Below are 18,779 nucleotides of genomic sequence, written 5' to 3'. Positions count from 1 at the left end.
ACCTGCACTTAAACAGAGCTTTTAATGTAGAAAAATATATCACAGGAGTATTAAAAATTGATGGAGAGCCAATGAGGGAGGTATTGGGAGGTTGACTAAAAGCTTGGTTAAAGAGAGGAGAGTCTTAAAGGAGAAGAGAGAGCCAGTGAGGTTTAGGGAAGGAATTCCAGAAACTAGGTTCTAGGCAGCTGAAGGCACAGCAACCAGTAGAGTGACTCGAAGAATGGGGATTCTCAAGCTGCTGGAATCGAAGGAACAAAGTTCTTGGAGATTGTAGGGCTGGAGGAGTTAAAAATGTTGTGAAAATTGGGTTTTAATCTTTTGGCAAACAAAAAAAAAATGCTCCTGTTTTGGAAGTTGCCTTCCTTGCAACTTGAAAATGGAGACTGGAGTTCAATTGTTGGTGAGACCCTGACTTGACCTTTACTTCGTAAGTTTATCAGGGTTTTGACCTAAGTTGGCCAATATGTAAGACCTGGCTGAGGTGTGAACAGCTGCTCCTGAGCAGGATGTCATGTTATATTGTGCTGTAGAAGTTTTGGAACTTTTGGAAGTTTTTGGAACTGTTAAGGATTAACATCCTTAATTCTCATTGGAGATCTGACCTTGTGGGAAAACTGAAATTTTTGTAACTGACGTACCACTATTGCATATATTTTGTCTGGAAGTCCTATTCATCATCAAGGTGTACAAGATGTACATTCTAAAAAGGGTAAATATCTTTTAAATTACCCTTGCAGTGAAGTAATGTATTCTAAGTAATGTATTCTGTATCTTGTGCCTCACTGCTTCTGTGTGTTATTCTACATGTAAATTAATCTGTTAGTTTTAGCTTGTACACATTGGTGTGACAGCTTGGTACCTTCTACCTTTTTTGAGAAAAAAAGGAGCATGGACTGGATATTCCAAGCGATCTCTCTAATTGATACCGTGATTTACAGGTAATTATTAATCCTGTGCATTACCCACACATTGCATGTGCAAGGGAGCAGGTTTTAGTTTGAAGTGGCTCACTGTGCACTTGGAAGTTGCCTTTCGGTATGAGCATGAAGTGTTAGGAGAGAGCCTGAACTGCTACAATGCTTTCCTGACTAAGTATGCGTTTTCTGCCTTGTTTTTTTTAAAAAAAAATTCTCCTTTTGCATGAAAATCTTTATCACAGAACCTAGCCACATTTGCTGAAGTGAGGGTAAACAAGGACATAAACTAGATGGGAAGATTGACCTGATTTTATAATGTAACTTTGATTAACTCTTTGCAGTTGTCCCACCATCAGTAGGAACAATTCAAAGTTGGAACACAAAAATGACAATGGGGTAAGACTGTGTATTGAGAGCTAAGAAAAGCTTCTCTGATGTCCTTGTGACCAAAGGCACCAAGTTTAATTTTTGGTCGGTGCTGAATGAGGTGGTTTCAGCTTGGGCTTGGGAAGAGGATTTCTACTTCTAACCGTTATCCAGCAACCCTTGCTGGAAAATATCTGGATGTTGGGTGAGAATAGAATTAGGCAACTGTATAAAGCACTCAACAATCAAATAGCCTGCAACTCTCACTGTTCAGACTGATGCATGATGACTGATCAGGTCACCTGAGGCTGCAGGCTTTTATACTACAAAAATTTTTTATGCCCATCCAAAGCTGGCACCGTTGAGAGGGGGCCAGAAATAGGCAAGGGGTGGATGGAAAAACTGGGAGTTTTTCACGGCTGTTTTATAATTGTTCAAACAACTCAGTTTTGTGATTTCACGCTTAACTGCCATAAATCCTCTTGCATACAAACTACTGTGTAAAGCTATAAAGTGTGGCGATTTGGGAAAAAATGACTTTGAGTTTAATACAAACTTTAATTTCATGGTGCTACTAGGTGCAGCACTTCAGGGAGCAGTTAATTAGCTGTTAATTGTCAGGTTGTTGGAATTTCATGTATATCTGTCAAATAGAGTTACAGATGCAGGATAATCTTATAAAGAAAAGAGAATGCAAACCAGTCGCTAAAACTGGACATTGAAAGTTACAATAATTTACTGATCTCAGCTAATTAGAAGGAAGCAGCTGCAATTACATGGATTCCTATAGGGAGGACTGTGGCCTTATCTCTTCCTCCTATCATATTTTAAAATTGCACAAAAGGTTTGGTGGTATCTATCAGTACAATAAAATTCAAAACTGCAATGACTAAACTCCAAAAGAAAAAATTGAAAATGCATATTGCATTGAAAATCATATTTAGAAATGTGGTCAAATATGTTGGACAGAATCAAGATTTAGAACACTCTGAATGGTTCAACTTTCATACCAGATTTGAGTTTGTCATTCTAAATCTCCCTCTGTGGGACATGCTCCCAATCATTGTTTATTCTATCACATATAAAATGGTAATTTTCTTCATCAGACAATGGATCTCCTGTGGTGCTGTTCATCGGTAGTTTGTGGGCCTGGGGCATGATTGCAATGATTGCTTGGTTGCTAACCTTTTGATGTCGCTTTTTACAAATCATGATGTTAGGCAGATTATCTTGAAGAGGGTATTTTTAATATAGTGGTTTATGTGGAATCTCTACATAATACGTAGAAATAAAGAATTCACAAGAGAGACTCTGGCTGTAAAGCTGATGTACTTAAGCTGCCATTTTTGCATTACTATAAAGTAGAATAAAAATGATGCTCAGATACTGATATGGAATGTTAGTGTTAGATTACTACATATACAGTTTGCATTTGTCACTATAAGGAATGTGGTTAGGGTCAGCTACTCCCACTTCTAGTCTGATCTGATGCCCATATGTGAAGCACCTTGGGATATTTCACTGTTAAAAGCCTTTAAAAATCTTTTTGAGAGTCCTCTATGCAGCCATAAATTCAAAAAACTTTTATTTGGTCTGTCCTCTTGTGTCGTTACTCAGTAGCAACTTCATATTTTATGATTTGCTGTCTGCTGTCCACCACTAAACAGCTAATCTTTCAGCCATTATGCACTTGCCATGTGGAAGCCCCTATCATCAGCACCTGCACTTTGTTACCCCTCTTCATGTCTTCAAAAGCGTTCTAAGACCTATCTCTCGGACAGTCGTTCAGCTCCCTTTTCTTCCTCCTGCTCAAAGTCCACTCATTGATCATCGTGTGTGTTCTGAGACATCATTCTAACTGTGAAGAGTGCTGCAGATTTGTAAGTTGATTTATGTCTTAATTTTCTTTCCTCTGTTTTTAAGTATTCTTGTGTTATTTTGTATCGGACAAGTGCAACTAGATAACATGACCATAATTCCTTGATTTACAGCCTCTTACCTGCCCCATCTGGACCCACCTAGAGATTTGTTTCTTTCTTGGGAAGTGGACATTGCTGGCTCAGCATTTTTGCCATCCATAATTGCCCTTGAATGTGTTGATGGTTTTGCCTTTTTTGAACCACTGCAGTCCATTTGGTGTGGGTACACCCGCCTTATTGTTAGGAAGGAAGTTTCAGGATTTTGACCCAGTGACTGTGAAGGAGCAGCTATATAATTTCAAGCCAGGATGGTGTGTTTGGAGGGCAGCTTGTAGGTGGTTGTAAATTCTTTTCTCAGACAGATTGAAATGTACATTTTAAGAATACAAGTATTTGTCCTTATAATTAGAGGTACATTTTGCTCATACATTAACACGTTGTCTCAGTTTTATGTAAATATTGGGTTAAACTTGTTACGATCTGGTTGGCAGTCAGTAACTTTTTGTTTAAAGTAGACCAAGTTTGAAATCCCAGTTACCAACTAGGAGAATAAAGCCACAAAATTCCACGGTAATAAACAACTAAAATAAACTTTACAAAGTCAGAAAAGTAAGACAATCTACAATATCTATCTTATACTCTAACATTCAGAATTAACATGAGGTAAATATGAATTAGCAGGCAAACTGTGGTCGAACACACAATACTGTACATTAAATGACAGATGCAGCCAAAATAGATCTCTCAAATTCCTGAGCAACTCATCCAGATATCAGTGACCACCGTGACTCACGCAATCTTGTTAAAACTCCGTCTCCCTCACAAAGGATTTCAACATTTTCAAAGATCTAGCCTCTGAATTCCCTCAAAAGCCCCTCCAACTTGGTCTGTCTCAATTACTTTTCACCACCTGATGGTTCAGCCTCTACTTCTGAGACTGCAGTGATTGGGATTCACAAAACTGCACTCCCGCCTCGGTTCCGGCAAAGTTCCAACTCTTTTGCAGACTGCTAGCTTCTCTAAGCTGGCAATGCCCTGGGTTTCTCTGAACTCCAGTCTCCCGGTTACATAGAGCTATAAATAGTACCCAGGGCTTCTTTTGATCCCTAACCCTTTTCGGCATGGAACCAGCGACCTTCTGCCATCTTCTTGGCTCCCCAGGATTTCTCCTGAGCCCTAACTGCACAGAATGACTCCCAGGGCTTCTCTGTGACCTGCAAACCATATGAGCTCCAAACTGCAACTGACCCCCTCTCCCAGCAATCACAAATTGAAACCAGAGAACTTTCTTGAGCTCCACCTATATAGCCTTTCAGGGTTCACTGAGTACTTTTAAACTAATTTAGCTCTAATTCCCAAAATAAACATCTCTCTGTACTGCATGTCTTTGCATGCAGTGTAGACCTTAAGTCTCCAGTTCTCCAGCTAGGTAAGCTCACATGCTGTTTTATGGCTCCATCTCTTCTGTTCTGACTCTCTTAAGCAAACATAGGTAATCTTCTGAACTGGTGGTCTGGCAATATCTAAACCCCAGCATTTTAGTTACTTTGCCTTCACAACAACAATCTTTCCAGTACTAAACATTACCACTAAAATATTAACATAAACCACGAACTAATATTCGTAACAAACTGCACTGTAGCTCAATACAGTAGGTTATGTTCACTCATTTTAATTTTGAGCTTGTACTGACCGAACTTACAATTGTACATTCAAAAAAGATTTTCAAGCTAAGCTGTTGCAGAGTAAGAAGTTGTGGGGAAAAAACAGAATATTATTGTTAGCAAACAGTGTAGTAATATTACATAGTAGATTATGACCCTGGTTTATTTTAATGAGAGGCATAGGAAGTAAGAGAAGCATGAATGTTTGCGAACTGTTTTCTTACTATATACATTGACCTTTTCAGGGCATATTCCTCATTCTTTGTCTTGTGCATTCCTTCTCTTGTCAACGAGCAACCCGAAACTGAGGGTGGTGGATATTGGATACAGTTGTACAATTGCTTTGACCAATATGCCTCCGCCTTTTCTGTTGACCCCGTTCTCTATCTTTGCCATCTAACCTCATCAGTCCCACCCTCAGATATATCACTACAAAATGCTTCAGAAAGCCTGACTCTATCAGCCCACTTACTTTCCTTGTCCCAATCAAAAAATGTGGATGGAAGGCTGCAGCTGGCAGATCTGATTTCCATCATTTTTTTTTGATCCTCGTTTGTTCACTTATCATTTTCTTTCTTGAATTCTGCATGTTTAACTATATTTGCAACTTCCATTTTTGGAAATTGGTAGCAGACACAGATTGAGTCTTGGGTAACATGCTAACAATTGAGACAGTGGCTTCAGCTGAGACCCTGTCAACTACAAACAAATGAAGTAATGGGGTATGGTGTTCCCAGGATCCTAACGGAGAACAAAATGCTGGAGCAGTTCAGCGAATCTGCACTCAAACTATTCAGAATTCTTAGTTGGAATTAAAAATGCTATCACTTGAAACACTATGTTGACTGCATTCAAATAAAGTAGCTCTTTGCGCATAGTAGATCCTTTTCAATATGACAAAAATGGGATGTTGGGCAAAATGATGTTTTGAATTGGTGTGATTTATTCATCCGCTGTTAATGATTTAAACTAGAAAGTTTATTTATGTATATACAAGCAGGTAAATAGGCAGCTGCTGTATTTCAAAATTTAGTGAATATGCAAGTTCAGTATTAACACCTTATTCTAATCTGGCACGTATAACTTTTTCAAGCAAATACATGGTAGATACTAAGATGGATTGCAATAATCGCATTTAGGTTCCTATCTTGTGTGTTTATATTTTTTTAAATGGCAACTGATATAGGTGAATGCTAATATTACATTTTTTTGTGCTCTGGGATAGGTGGACCGAAAAGAAGCCAACATCTGGGCCCTTGTGATATTTATTTGGATGACCTACAAAAGTTGGATCCTAATACTGCGGCTCTATATTTCCCAAAGAGGTACTGTGATCGAAATAGAGAAAAGGAAGATGGTGAAAGGATTCAGCAGACTAATAATAGCAGTGTCTTCATTTTCTCTGTTACTTCTAACCATAAAGTCTGCTCTACATAGGAAAAAATTTGTTCAATATTTATTTGACTGACCTGACTCTGTATGTTTTCTGTTGTGGGGATAGAAGATATTTTTTGAAAGTAAAATTTGCTTGTGTAGTTCTTTTTGACTAAACAAAAGAGTACTGATATAATGTGTAACATGATTGGCAGAACAATAGGATGAGCTGTGAGGCCCGGCACATCGTAATAAACATCAGGCCTCAATTTCTTACTGGTGCTTGTAAGAGGAAGTAGATGAAAGCAGGTTAAAGAGAGAGGAGAGATTGAAGAGAAGACAAAATGTGGGAGGGTAACAGATTCAAGCATAAATGGGAAAAATGTAAAGTATGAAACCTGAAGAGTTGGGAGCTGTGCAATCAGCTTCCCCAGATAGTTGGAAGAAACTGAAAAGGGGTGCCCTATAATTTATAGCATTGCTAAACTATTCATGATAGGTTTTAGTCTTTGAAAAATCTAATCCAATGTGTTTTTGGACAAATTCATTTTGCTGCATACCCTTTTATGAACAGTGTACTGAAAATTAAGTTGACCAAGCAAGTGATGACTCCTTGGTTTCCTAAACTGCCACCTGCTAAGACAGTTTAATTTTTTTTACGACCATATGAATTAGGAGCCGGAGTAGGCCATACAGCCCCTCGAGCTTGCGCTGCCATTCAGTAAGATCAAGGCCGATTTGATCGTGTCCTCAACTCCATTTTCCTTCCTATCTCCTTTGACTCCCTTGAATCGTATACCCAATTTTGAATAACTAATTGGAGCTAAAGTAGAGAACTTAAAAATGACACAATAATATAGCAAGCATCACTTATTGAGATAGTTTATATGAATGAAGCAAAGAGAGAAATAAAGAATGGAAGAAGTTATTGAATCTGCAGTTGGAAGTTGCATGTGCCCTAAGTTATCTTGCTGTTTTAGCAAAGCTCACTTAGTTATTGGGTCTTATATATTTGGCACTCTTGTTCAATGAGAAGTGTAGGAGAACATGCCAGAAGCAGCCCCAGGGTATAAAGATTTTCAGCCATTTTTTTGTTCGTTCTTTCCAAGATGCGGTAGCATTTCTAGTGAAATCTTGTCAAGGCTGCAAGCTTTTCCTGCTCTCTCCATTTTCTCTGTGGAGAGTGGTTTGAAAATGTCTTTCTCACTGAGCTAAGACCACTTTGCATCATGTCACTTCTGCTTTAGTGATTCTTCAAACATCTTATCTCTTTTGATACTGTTTAGCACATTTTACACTGACTTATAGGTGGCTTCTCTGCTGCCCCTGCTCCCTTTTGAGAGATGGTGCTTTTCTGCTAAACTTTGTCATGTTCATATCTGATGCACTTTCTTTGCAACCTTAAAGGCATTGATGATTTGCTATTTGAGTCACTAGATTTTTCATGCTGGTTCAGAAGTTTAACAGCCATGTGGAATGAATTTAATGGCTGCTTTGAACATTGCTTTGTAAGCATTTTTTTTTTACAGAGGATTATGTGGCATGCACATGTATACGTCAGTCAGCTTTTATGTATTTTTGCCAGTCAAATTCCACCTTAATTTGGGATGTTAGTTATTATAAGGTTATCACACCTATCAGAGTAGGAATTTATTTTTCCCACCATTCATGGGATATGTGTACCACTGCAAAGCAAGCATGTATCGCCCATCCTTTGAGAAGGTGCTGGTGAACCGCTGCAGTTCATGTGATGTAGATACACCCACAGTGCTAATAGGGAATGGGTTCCAAGATTTTGACTTGCCAACAGCAAATAAACGGCAATATGTTTCCAAGTCAGGATGGTGTATTACTTGGATGGGAACTTGCAGATGGTTGTGTTCCCATGTGCCTGCTGCCCTTGTATGTCTGGGTAATAGAGATTGCAGGTTTGGAATTTGATGGGTTGCTGCAATGCATCTTGTAGATCATACTACAGCCTGTGATAGAGGGGGTGAATATTTAAGGTGGTGGTTGGGTGCCAATCAAGTACACTACTTTTCCTTGGATGCTGTCGAGCTTCTTAATGTGTTGTTGGAGCTGCGCCATCTAGGCCAATTAAGCGCTTCCCCTCTTATTCCCATTGACTTGAATTTTACTAGGGCTCCTTGATGCCACTCTTAGTCGAATGATGACTTGATGTCAAGAGCAAGTCACTATTACCTCACCCCTGGATTTCAGCTCTTTGGTCCATATTTAGACTAAGGTTGTAATGAGATTTGGATAGTCCTGGTGGAACCCAGACTGAGTGGTGAGCTGGCTATTGCTGAGTAAGTGCTACTTAATAGTATTATCAATGATATCTTCCATTAATTTGTTTTGATTGAGACTAGACTGATGGGGTGGTAATTGGCTAGATTGGATTTGTCCTGCTTATTGTGGATAGGACATATCTGGGCAATTTTCTACCTAGTTGCATAGATAGCAGTGTTGTAGCTGTACTGGAACAGGTTAGCCAGGGGCGTAGCTAGTTCTAGGATGTAGATCTTCCGTATTACGGTCAGGATGTTGTCAGGGCCCTATAGCCTTTGCTGAATTCACTCAGCTGTTTCTTGATATCAAATGAAATGAATTGAAGTGGCTGAAGAGTGGCATCTGTGATGATAGGGATCTCAGGAGAAGGCCAAGACAGATCATCCACTCCTCACCACTGACTAATGATTGCAAATTTCTCCCTTGTTGAAACTATGCTTCAGTTCTGCTGAAGGGCCATGAGGGCTCGAAACGTTGACTGATTTCTTCTCCGCCGATGCTGCCAGACTTGCTGAGTTTTTCCAGGTAATTCTGTTTTTATTTTGTTTTGGATTTCCAGCATCCGCAGTAGCTTTTAGCTTTTTGTTTTTATCTTTATGTTTCAGCCTTATCTATTACGCTGACCTGCTGGGCTCTGCCATCATTGAGAATGGGCATGTTCATTGAGCCTTCTTCCATTTGTTTACTTGCTCCTCACCATTCATGACTGGAAGTAGCAGCAGTGCTGAGCTTTGATCTGATCTGTTAGTTGTGGAATTGCTTAGTTCTGCCTACAGCATTCCCTTGTTTGCACATGGTCCTGTGTTGTGGCTTCACTGGGTTGGGAACTCGTTTTTAGGTGTTCCTGGTGCTGCTTCTGGCAAGCTCTCCTAAACTACTCATTGAACCATGTTTGGACCCTGACTAGATAGTGATGGTAGAATGAGGGATATGCTGAGCTATGACGTTGCAGATTGTGGTAGAATACAATTCTGTTGTTGATGGCCCATAGGCGCTTAATAATTGCCCAGTTTTGAGCTATTAGATCTGTTCTGAATCTGTTCCATTTAGCATGGTGGTAGTGAAGCAAAACATTGTGGATAGCATCCTCAGTGTGAAGGCGGGACTTTGTTTCCACAATGGCTGTGTGGTGGTCACTCCTACCAATACTGTCATGGACTGGAGCATCAGCAACGGGTAGATTGTGAGGATGAAGTAGAATAGGTTTTTTCCTCTTGTCAGTTTTCCCATCTGCCTGAGGGCCAGTCTGCACTCTGTGACCTTGCTACACTTAGTGCTGCTTCCAACTGGTGTTCAAAATGGAGTTTCACTGATTCATCAGTTGAGGAGTGTGGTAGGTGGTAAACAGCAAGAGGTATCTTTGTCCATGTTTGACCTGATGCCTTGAGACTTCATAGGGTCTGCAGTCAATGTTGAGGACTCCCATCACCAATTACTCCTGACTTAGGGGTCTGGGATATTTATTGTGGTTATGACTATGTCAGGCTATTGCTCAAGGTATCTGCGAGACAGCTCTCCCAATTTTGGCACAAGTCCCAGATGTTAGTGAGGAGGAATTTGCAAGATTGACTGCGCTGGGTTAGTCCTTGTCTTGTCCAGTGCTTAGGTTGATGCCAGTTGGTCTATCCAATTTTATTCATTCTCAACTTTTCTGTAGCAGTTTGATACAGCTGCATGGCTTGCTAGGACATCGCAGAGGGCAGTTTAAATAGTCAACCACTCTACTTACTAGGTAAAAATGGCAGCTTTCCTCTCCTAAAGGACATTTTGAACCAAAAATAAAAACAAAGCGCTGGAAAAACTCAGCAGGTCTGGTGCCATCTTTGGAGATAGAAACAGAGTTAACATTTTGAGTCCAATATGTCTCCTCTTTGTGATGTAAATGGGCTTTTTGGATAATCCGGTCATTTCATGGCCATTGTTTTATTCCATATATTTTATTTAATTAATTGAATTTAAATTCCCCCAGCTGCAGTAGTGGGATTTGAACTTCTGTCTCCAGAGCATTAGTCCAGTCCACTTCTGTCAGATCCTCTGCAACTACCGAATGTGTGATAGCTGTTGAAGTTCCCAGCATAAATGGATGAATTTTGAAGTTTTGGTAAAGGTGGGCATTCTAGGCTTCGTCAAGAAGTTTAGAAACATTAGAACTTCAAATTGCCTGACTTTTACAACATTTCAGTGAAACAAAATAATCTTTACGGTCTCCACGTTAATCAGAACACATATAACATAAATAGCTTTTCTTTGTTTTCCATGAAGATTTTAATTAACAATGTCATAGTCTCTTATTGTAGCTGACTGGCGAAGAAGTGAGCCTACATACATTTCTTGGAGATGGATAACATCAACTTGATGATAGTTCAAGGTTCTCTATTACTGAGCACTTTGCAACTGATAGACTTTCAACACTAATTTGAGTAATTAAATGCAAAGAACCAATGCAAAGTAATCTAGTACTACTGTGACTGGGATGTGGGTTGTCTAGATGCAGTCTGCTGTTGGCTGCTTTGGTTTACTTTGAAGGGTAATCATAGGATGTGCAATGAGTGCATAGCAATATTGCACTCCATTTAGAACATGGTGGCTCTCATCTTTAGGTTTTTGATGATGTTGATGTCACCAATGTAGAATGTATAAAGTTAAATTGCCATATTTCAAGTATTACCATGAGTGCTTTGTAATTGGATTTGCTGATTGTGTAATTTGTCATTTCATTAGAACTACTTTTTGTTTTTAATTACTTTGTCTGCTGCTGGACTTAACTTTCTGCTTCCTTTTCAGTGAACAGGATTTTGGTTCTAAGCAGTTGAATGAACCTGGTACACATTCAGAGTCTCAATCTCCGCAATCAGTAGGAAGTACAGGTGCAGATAGTGGCACAGAGTATTTGTCTGATTCAGCTGGCGAACTGCCAGATGTAAATCTCTCCCTGTGTGGTGGTCTCAGTGAAAACAATGAGATTTCCCAAGGTAAAGTGAACTGGAGTACAAAGGTTAAAGATTGCTAATTTGGAGAATTCTAATATTTTGAATTGTGCTGGATATGGTAACAATTCTGCCTGGCTTTTGATCACTCAATATTATTTTGTCCATTTTTCTTTTAAGAATGTTTTTGCTGTCTTCTGCAAGTTGGTACTTATATATTCATTGTGTTGCGTTTAGCTAACATATTGTCAAAACTCTTACAGACTTGGTGCACTGTTGTTTCAATTTTTTGCTTTATTGCTGGAAAAAAAGAGATATGTTGTCGAAGCTTTTCATCTTGCACTCATCAGGGCAGTTGCAAGAATGCCAAATTTCAAAGGAAACAATCATTTATACTGCATGAAGAAAGTGGTGTTGATTGGTTGGCAAGTCAGCTCTGGTTGAGATGTTGCCATGGAGAATGCACCAGGCAGAGCCGACTTACCAACCATTCAGCATCCTTTTTCTCATGCAGTATAAATTGTTGTTCGCTTTGAAATTTGGCATTCTTGGGTCTGTCCTAATAAATTCAACAGCATGTCTCTTTTGTCAGGAACACTCAAGTTCTGTACTAACAAGTGACTTTTTTGATTTGTTTTATTTAAATACCTTTTTAAATACAGATGCAAATGTGTTTTGCATTGGTGCAATACTCTCTTCATTTGCAATTTGTACAGAAGTCCTCAACTGCCATATTTGAAAGCTTTCTCCTTTATTAACTGATATAGAACAAAAAACTGTATATACACTAATGATTCACTAGTACTTGTGATTTGGTCCACTTTTATCGTTATCATTTGTAGGGGACAAAATGTAAAGATTGGGCCAAGAGATTGGTGATTTTGCCATGAACGGTGTTGACCTTGATAAATTCAACACAATATTAATTGCTGCATTAAAAAAAATAATAATTGCAGTATGCATACTCATGTTTGTGTTAGTCTACAAACTAATTCTGGAATTAAAAGCTAGTTTCAGTAATGGTGATAATGAAACTACCTGATTCTTCTAAAAAGAAACTCACCTGGTTCACTGATGACATTACCACTGTACTAATTGGGCTAGAACCAGAACAGATCTAGCAGCTCAAAAGTGGTCATCCATGATGCACTGTGGGCCATTAGCAGCAGAATTGTATTCGACCACAACCTGTAATCTTATGGTCTGCCATATCACTCACTCTGTCATTACCATCAAGCCAAGGGATCAATCTGGTTCAATGAAAATCGCAGGAAACAATGCCAGAAGCAGTACCAGGCATAACCTAAAAATGAGGTGTCAAACAAGTAAAGCTACAAGCATGCTAAAGAGCAGAAACAGCCTGCAATAGGCAGAGCTAAACAATCACACAACCAACAATACCTGTCCCCGGTGTTGCGAAGGATGGGTCTGGCCACACTGCCGTGGAATGCTCCAAGTAGTTGGACCATGCCATAACCACCTGTCCTTCGTGGAAAAATTTATGCAGAGAAACACCTTTGACCACAAGTCCATTAGGCAGTAGTCGGCACGTAACGTCTTAGAGGCCCTGCGGGAAAAGGAGAGGGTGGATCCTGTCGGATGGTTCCCTGAGCAGACTGTCAAAGTCATTTGGCAGAATGCCTCATCGCCAGAACTTTCCAACAAGCACCAAAATGTAGCTTGGCTGGTGGTGAGAAAGGCCCTCCCAGTCAGCTCCTTCCTACACGCCAGGAGTTTCATCCCCTCTGCACGTTGCCTTCGAGGTAGCTGTGGTGGGGACGAGACCCATTGTTCACCTCCTTGTGGATTGTGCCTTTGCAAAGAAGGTCTGGAGAGAGATGCAGTGGTTTCTGTCGAGGTTCATCCCGAGCAGTTCTGTGACACAGGTCTCTGTGCTCTACGGACTGTTCCCAGGGACACACACCGAGACAAACATCAACTACAGCTGGAGGATCATCAACTCGGTGAAAGACGCTCTTTGATCTGCCCGAAACTTGTTGGTCTTCCAGTGCAAAGAGTTCTCCCAACCGAGTGTTGCAGACTGGCACATTCCAAAGTCCAGGACTACGTGCTGAGGGATGCACTAAAGCTCGGGGCAGCCGCCGCAAAGGCGCAGTGGGGAAAGGTCGCTGTCCAAGACCTTTCTGCCATAGTGCACCGAGGGACTGGGAACTGTTTAGAGCCCCTTGGGCTGTACAGCTCACAATGAATGTATGCATTGAATACTAGTTGTATTATAATTGTATTGAAGCACCTCAGAGTGTAACATGATGTATGTTGATAACTCCAATACCATTGTCTGATTGTCTGAAATGACCATATTGAAATGATTGTAATATTCATTGATTGTATTGATGCACCTTGTGATCCATGTATAAAAGTTGAATCTGATTGTACTTTTTGTGATGGCGATTTTGAAATATTTTGTAATGTTCTTCCATATACTTTATGAATAAAGTATATTTTTCAAAAAAAATCACACAACCAACAGATTAAATCAAAGCTATGCAGCCCTACCACATCTAGTGATGAATGGCGGATGACATTTAAACAACTATGGTAACTAGAGGAGGAGGCTCAACAAATATCCCCATCCTCAATGATGGGGGAGCCTACCACGTCAGTGCAAAAGACAAAGCTGAAGGATTTTCAACCGTCATCAGCCAGAAGTACCAAGTGGATGATCCATTTCGTTTTCCTCCTGAGGTCCCCAGCATCTCAAACACCAGTCTTCAGCCAATTCAATTCACTTCACAAGATATCAAGAAGCAACTGAAGGCAATGGATACAGCAAAGGCTATGGGCCCTGGCAGCACCCGATTAATAGTACTGAAGACTTGTGTTCCAGAACTAGCTGTGCCCTGAGCCAAACTGCTCCAATACAGTTACAGCGCTGGCATGCACCTGGCAACGTGGAAAATTGCCGAGGTATACCCTGTTCACTGAAAGCAGCCAGCCCGTCGGCCTACTCTTGATCATCAGTAAATTAATGGAAGGTGTCGCAAAAGGGGCACTTACACAGCAATAACCTGCTCAATGATGCTCCACTTGGGTTCTGCCAGGGCCACTAGGCTCTAGACCTCATTACAGCCTTGGTCCAAACATGGACAAAAGACCTGAATTCAAGACCATGAGGTGAGAGTGACTGTGTTAGACGTCCAGGCAGCACTTGACTCGGGGGCATCAAGCAGCCCTAGTAAAATTGAAGTCAGTGGGGAAAAAGAGGGAAAACTCTCAATCTGCCTGGTTGTCAGCAGCTCCAACAACACTCAAGAAGTTTGACACCACCCAGGAAAAAGGAGCTCACTGATGGGCACCCCATCCACCGCTTTAAACATTCACTCCCTCCACCATGGGCGAGTAGTGTCAGCAGTGTATACCATCTATAAGATGCACTGCAACAACTCTCCTTTGATAGCACCTTCCCAACCTTGAATTAGCACCTTCCAAAGCAGTGACTTCTATTGTCTGGAAGGACAGGGACAGCAGATGCATGGCAACACCACCCTTTCAAGTTCCCCGCCAAGCCACACACCATCCTGACTTGGAGCTATATCTGTTCCTACAGAGTATCCATAATCATCTAAATGCAATTTAAATTCGAACATGAGAATGCACTGTTTTGCTACCGATATGTTCACCGACTGGAGAGCAACAATAAATGAACAAGCATCACCAAAACAATGAATCAGAATAATTTCTTTTCCTTTGGTGAAGCTACATTAAGTGACTTTATTGCATGTTTGTATATTTGCTGATCAGTTCATGAAGTTCTGAATGACCATTTAGTTTGTTTTTTTTTTGTTAAGAATTTAAGATGTCACTGTAAAATTCTTTGCATGCATGATAGTCATTCTTAGCTGAAACTCTTCCAATGGTTGTTTATTAATTGTGCCACAGGAAAATTTGTGCAGCACATGGTCACATACCACGACCTGGTTGAAAATCCTGGAATTATTGATGATCCAAATTTGGTTATTGGAATAAATAAAAAGTAAGTTCATAAACTTCGTAACAATGTGCACTGTTATACTGCATGTTATTATGCAGCTGCGTAAATTCCTGTTTTCATAAAATGGTTGAATTCTCAGTAATATGTGAAAATTGGTTAAAATCAATTTGCTAATTTATTATATAAAGCACTTTGTGTTTATCCTGATTTATTATTGGTGAAATAAAAATAAAACCTCTGCAATTTCTGAAAATCTGAAAGAAAAATGCTGACATTACACAGCGTATCAGTCAGCTGCTGAGAACAGAATTATATCCAAACCTTGCTTTGCTCTTTGTAAGTGCTGAGTGACATGCTGTATTTTTTCAGCATTTCTTGATTTTGTTTTAGTAATTGTACAGCTACTCTGATTATTTGCAAGCCTGTTTTTCAATACTGTAATTTTCTTTGTTTCATCCTGATTTGTTCATTGCCTGTTTTGTATTTCCCATTGTATACTGTGATTCTTAATATTTAGTCAGCTTCATTTATTTAATTGTAAAGCTTTATGTGGATTTTGGACTAATTCTGGGTAACAGAATAGAAGCCAGAAATCCCTTAACCACTCATCACTACATGCAACATTCTGAACACAGTAATCAAAAGACTCAAGGTGTTGGACATCTAATTCTGATCTTAAAATTGTCACCACAAAAAAATCTTGAATTCATAGAACTGCTATTTAGTAATGTACAATAATTCAAAATGGCAGACTGAGCTTCTTGTTGGAGTATGTTGGTTTTTTGCCTCCAGCACATGCTCTCTAAACCTATGTTTCCAATTCCAAGTCTTGATGAGACGGCGAATTATTAATGTCAATAAAATTCCTCATCAACTGTAGGATGTGGGTGAACCAGCATATATAATCCTAGCTCTCCGTGGAATGGGAAAGCTATGTCAGGAAAGAATGATTTACTTTATATAGGACATTTTCAAATGTTTTTAAGTGTTTCACACTAAAAATTAATTTTGAAGTAGAATAGAAAAAAAAATCGCCCTTGTTCGCAAGAAATATAGGTAGCATTTTTTAACTTGGTAAAACAGGCCATTGCATTATTGTAAATTGGAGGTTAGAGTACTAAATTAATATTTTAAAGGTAGATTTATTTATAATAGCATTAAAAACCCTGGACATTTTGTTTTTCGTAGATATTACAACTGGGCAGTTGCTGCTCCCATGATTCTCTGCATTCAAGCTTTTCAGAAGAGCTTACCCAAGGTAGATATTACACAGTTGACAAGTTGTTCTGGTTCAACAAAAGGGTTAGAATTTACAAGGTGATTTATATGTCTTTTCCGATAATCATTAGTCAATTTTATACCTCAGAATTACCTTCTAAGTGAAATAATTATTTCTTGCCCCTCTACTCCTGAAGACAACAACCGACACTAAAATATAGTTCTCTCTGTGCCAACAACTCTTCAGCATCATTCTGAAGTGAATAATTGGTGAGTTTAGATGATGAGGATTGACAGGTGATTTGATTATGGCATGTGCTCTTGTCTCTTCCCACACTTGGTGTTCATATCTGCAGTGCCAACAGTGGCCACTAGTTAGTGATCAGGAACCTTTGCAGATTTTCCTTTTGCTCTCCCCTTTTTAGTTCTTGTGAACAGTTGTTATGCCATTACTGATCCATTGGCTGAGACCAGCTTATTCAGCATATTCAGAGATCAATCCTGGGATTCATACCACTCTGTGACTCAGTGGTGAAACACTCGATCAGTTCTATATGGCTCATCAATGCATCTCATGATGCATGTACCCACTCAGCAAAGGGGCAACTCCTAATACCATTATAAGGCAGTAGGTAAGCATAATTATCTGAGTTAGCTTTCTTTACTGCTTCTTTCCTTTGTGAACCTGTCTCAATGTTTTAAACAAGAAACTGCAGATGGTAAAAATTTAGAAACAAACAGAAAATGCTGGAAGCACGGAACAAATCAGGTAACATCTATGGCGAGCACAGGTTACTGCTTTAGGAGTGGGCTAGTCTTCAAATATTTTTAAAGCTGCTAACCAGATGAACTGAGAAACCAGCAGTGCTGTCTGGTATTGTGATTGGTCATTTTATAAACCATTGAGTATTTTTATGTCATCAGATGCAATTTTCAAGCCAGCTTATCTGGCACTTTTGATAAACATACTTTTTTTTGAGAAAATTCCACTAACTTGTATACTGCTGTGCCCATAAATAGTAAATAGTGGTAGATTTCATATTTCAAATTAAAATGTACACATGTATTATGTGTTGAGGCATTATAAGATTAGGATAATATGTTTTTGAGGAGAAGAAATGTAGAGGCTTAATGATTTAGAGGATTCATAACTATATTCTTGTGACTTGATCCATAAGTCCCTGTTCCTATTCATCTTAGGCTACTATAGATAAGCTGGTAAAGGAAAAGATGCCAAAAAAGACTGGCGGGTGGTGGTTCTCCTGGCGCAGAAAAAACTCTACAGTAAAAGAGGTATGCTTTATTTTCTGATTCTTTGTTTTGTCACTTTTAATATAGTTATGAAGCAAGAACAAACAGACAAAAATAGCATGGTTGATGATTGAGGTGGTAGCACTCAATGGGAATCTGTTTTTAGTCTCTCAATATTTATGCATGACCTTCATTGATTCTGAGGCAGCACACACCCTATGGGCAACGAATAATGACTAGATTGGAGTTTATTTGAGAATGAATCTGATCACTACAGTTGTAAACACAATATAAGAAACGAGATGCATAACAAAAAGATCTTTTCTATAAAAATGCAATACATGTTTCGGTTGGATTTTTTTTAGATGCATTTAAGGTACAGATTAAAATTCAGCTGGTATGAGCTTTGTAATGGCTTTGCTATAGGACAGCTTTGCTTTGAGCATGTGCAGAGCTTTGATGCAGTGTCTTTATTTTTTAGCCAGAATCCAGTATCAAAAAAGGTGAAGAACAGAATGAAAGAAGTGAAACTAAACAAGCCAGCTTACTTGAAGGTTGCAGGTAATATTCAAGCATCAACTTTTCTTTTCACAACCTTTACAAAAGTTAAGGCTGTTTTGAACTATTAACACTTGTTAACTGTATGTGAAACAAATTGCGGCCACAATGAGAGTCTGTGGTAAAAGGGATATGGATGTTGACTACTGTGGCAGGTGCATCATGCAGGTGCTCTGTCTTAGATGATATTCTTGAATATTCTTGAATTTGAGTATTATTGCAGCTGCACCTATCCAGATGATGTTGTGAGTGTTGCAGGTGTTGGAGAGGCTTTGAGGAGTCAGGAGGTGAGCCAATTATTGTAGACCAATTGTGCAGGATGACCAGATAAATTGCAC

General features: G+C 39.4%; 1 protein-coding gene across 2 annotated transcripts in view; it reads left to right on the top strand.

The window, feature by feature from the left end:
- LOC144688479 (phosphatidate phosphatase LPIN2-like) overlaps positions 1-18,779 on the top strand; it is a 97,472-nt gene that overhangs the window by 54,309 nt on the left and 24,384 nt on the right. For both annotated transcript variants that reach the window (XM_078555080.1, XM_078555081.1), the window contains 6 exons: positions 6,095-6,194; positions 11,320-11,507; positions 15,363-15,456; positions 16,603-16,672; positions 17,833-17,925; positions 18,365-18,444. In XM_078555080.1, coding sequence (XP_078411206.1) covers positions 6,095-6,194; positions 11,320-11,507; positions 15,363-15,456; positions 16,603-16,672; positions 17,833-17,925; positions 18,365-18,444 — 625 coding nt within the window. The remainder of the gene's footprint in view (positions 1-6,094; positions 6,195-11,319; positions 11,508-15,362; positions 15,457-16,602; positions 16,673-17,832; positions 17,926-18,364; positions 18,445-18,779) is intronic.

Source organism: Cetorhinus maximus, chromosome 13, assembly GCF_964194155.1.
Source record: "Cetorhinus maximus chromosome 13, sCetMax3.hap1.1, whole genome shotgun sequence".
NCBI lineage: Eukaryota > Metazoa > Chordata > Chondrichthyes > Lamniformes > Cetorhinidae > Cetorhinus > Cetorhinus maximus.
Note: the sequence above shows the minus strand (reverse complement) of the source record. Positions and strands in the feature narration are given on the sequence as shown.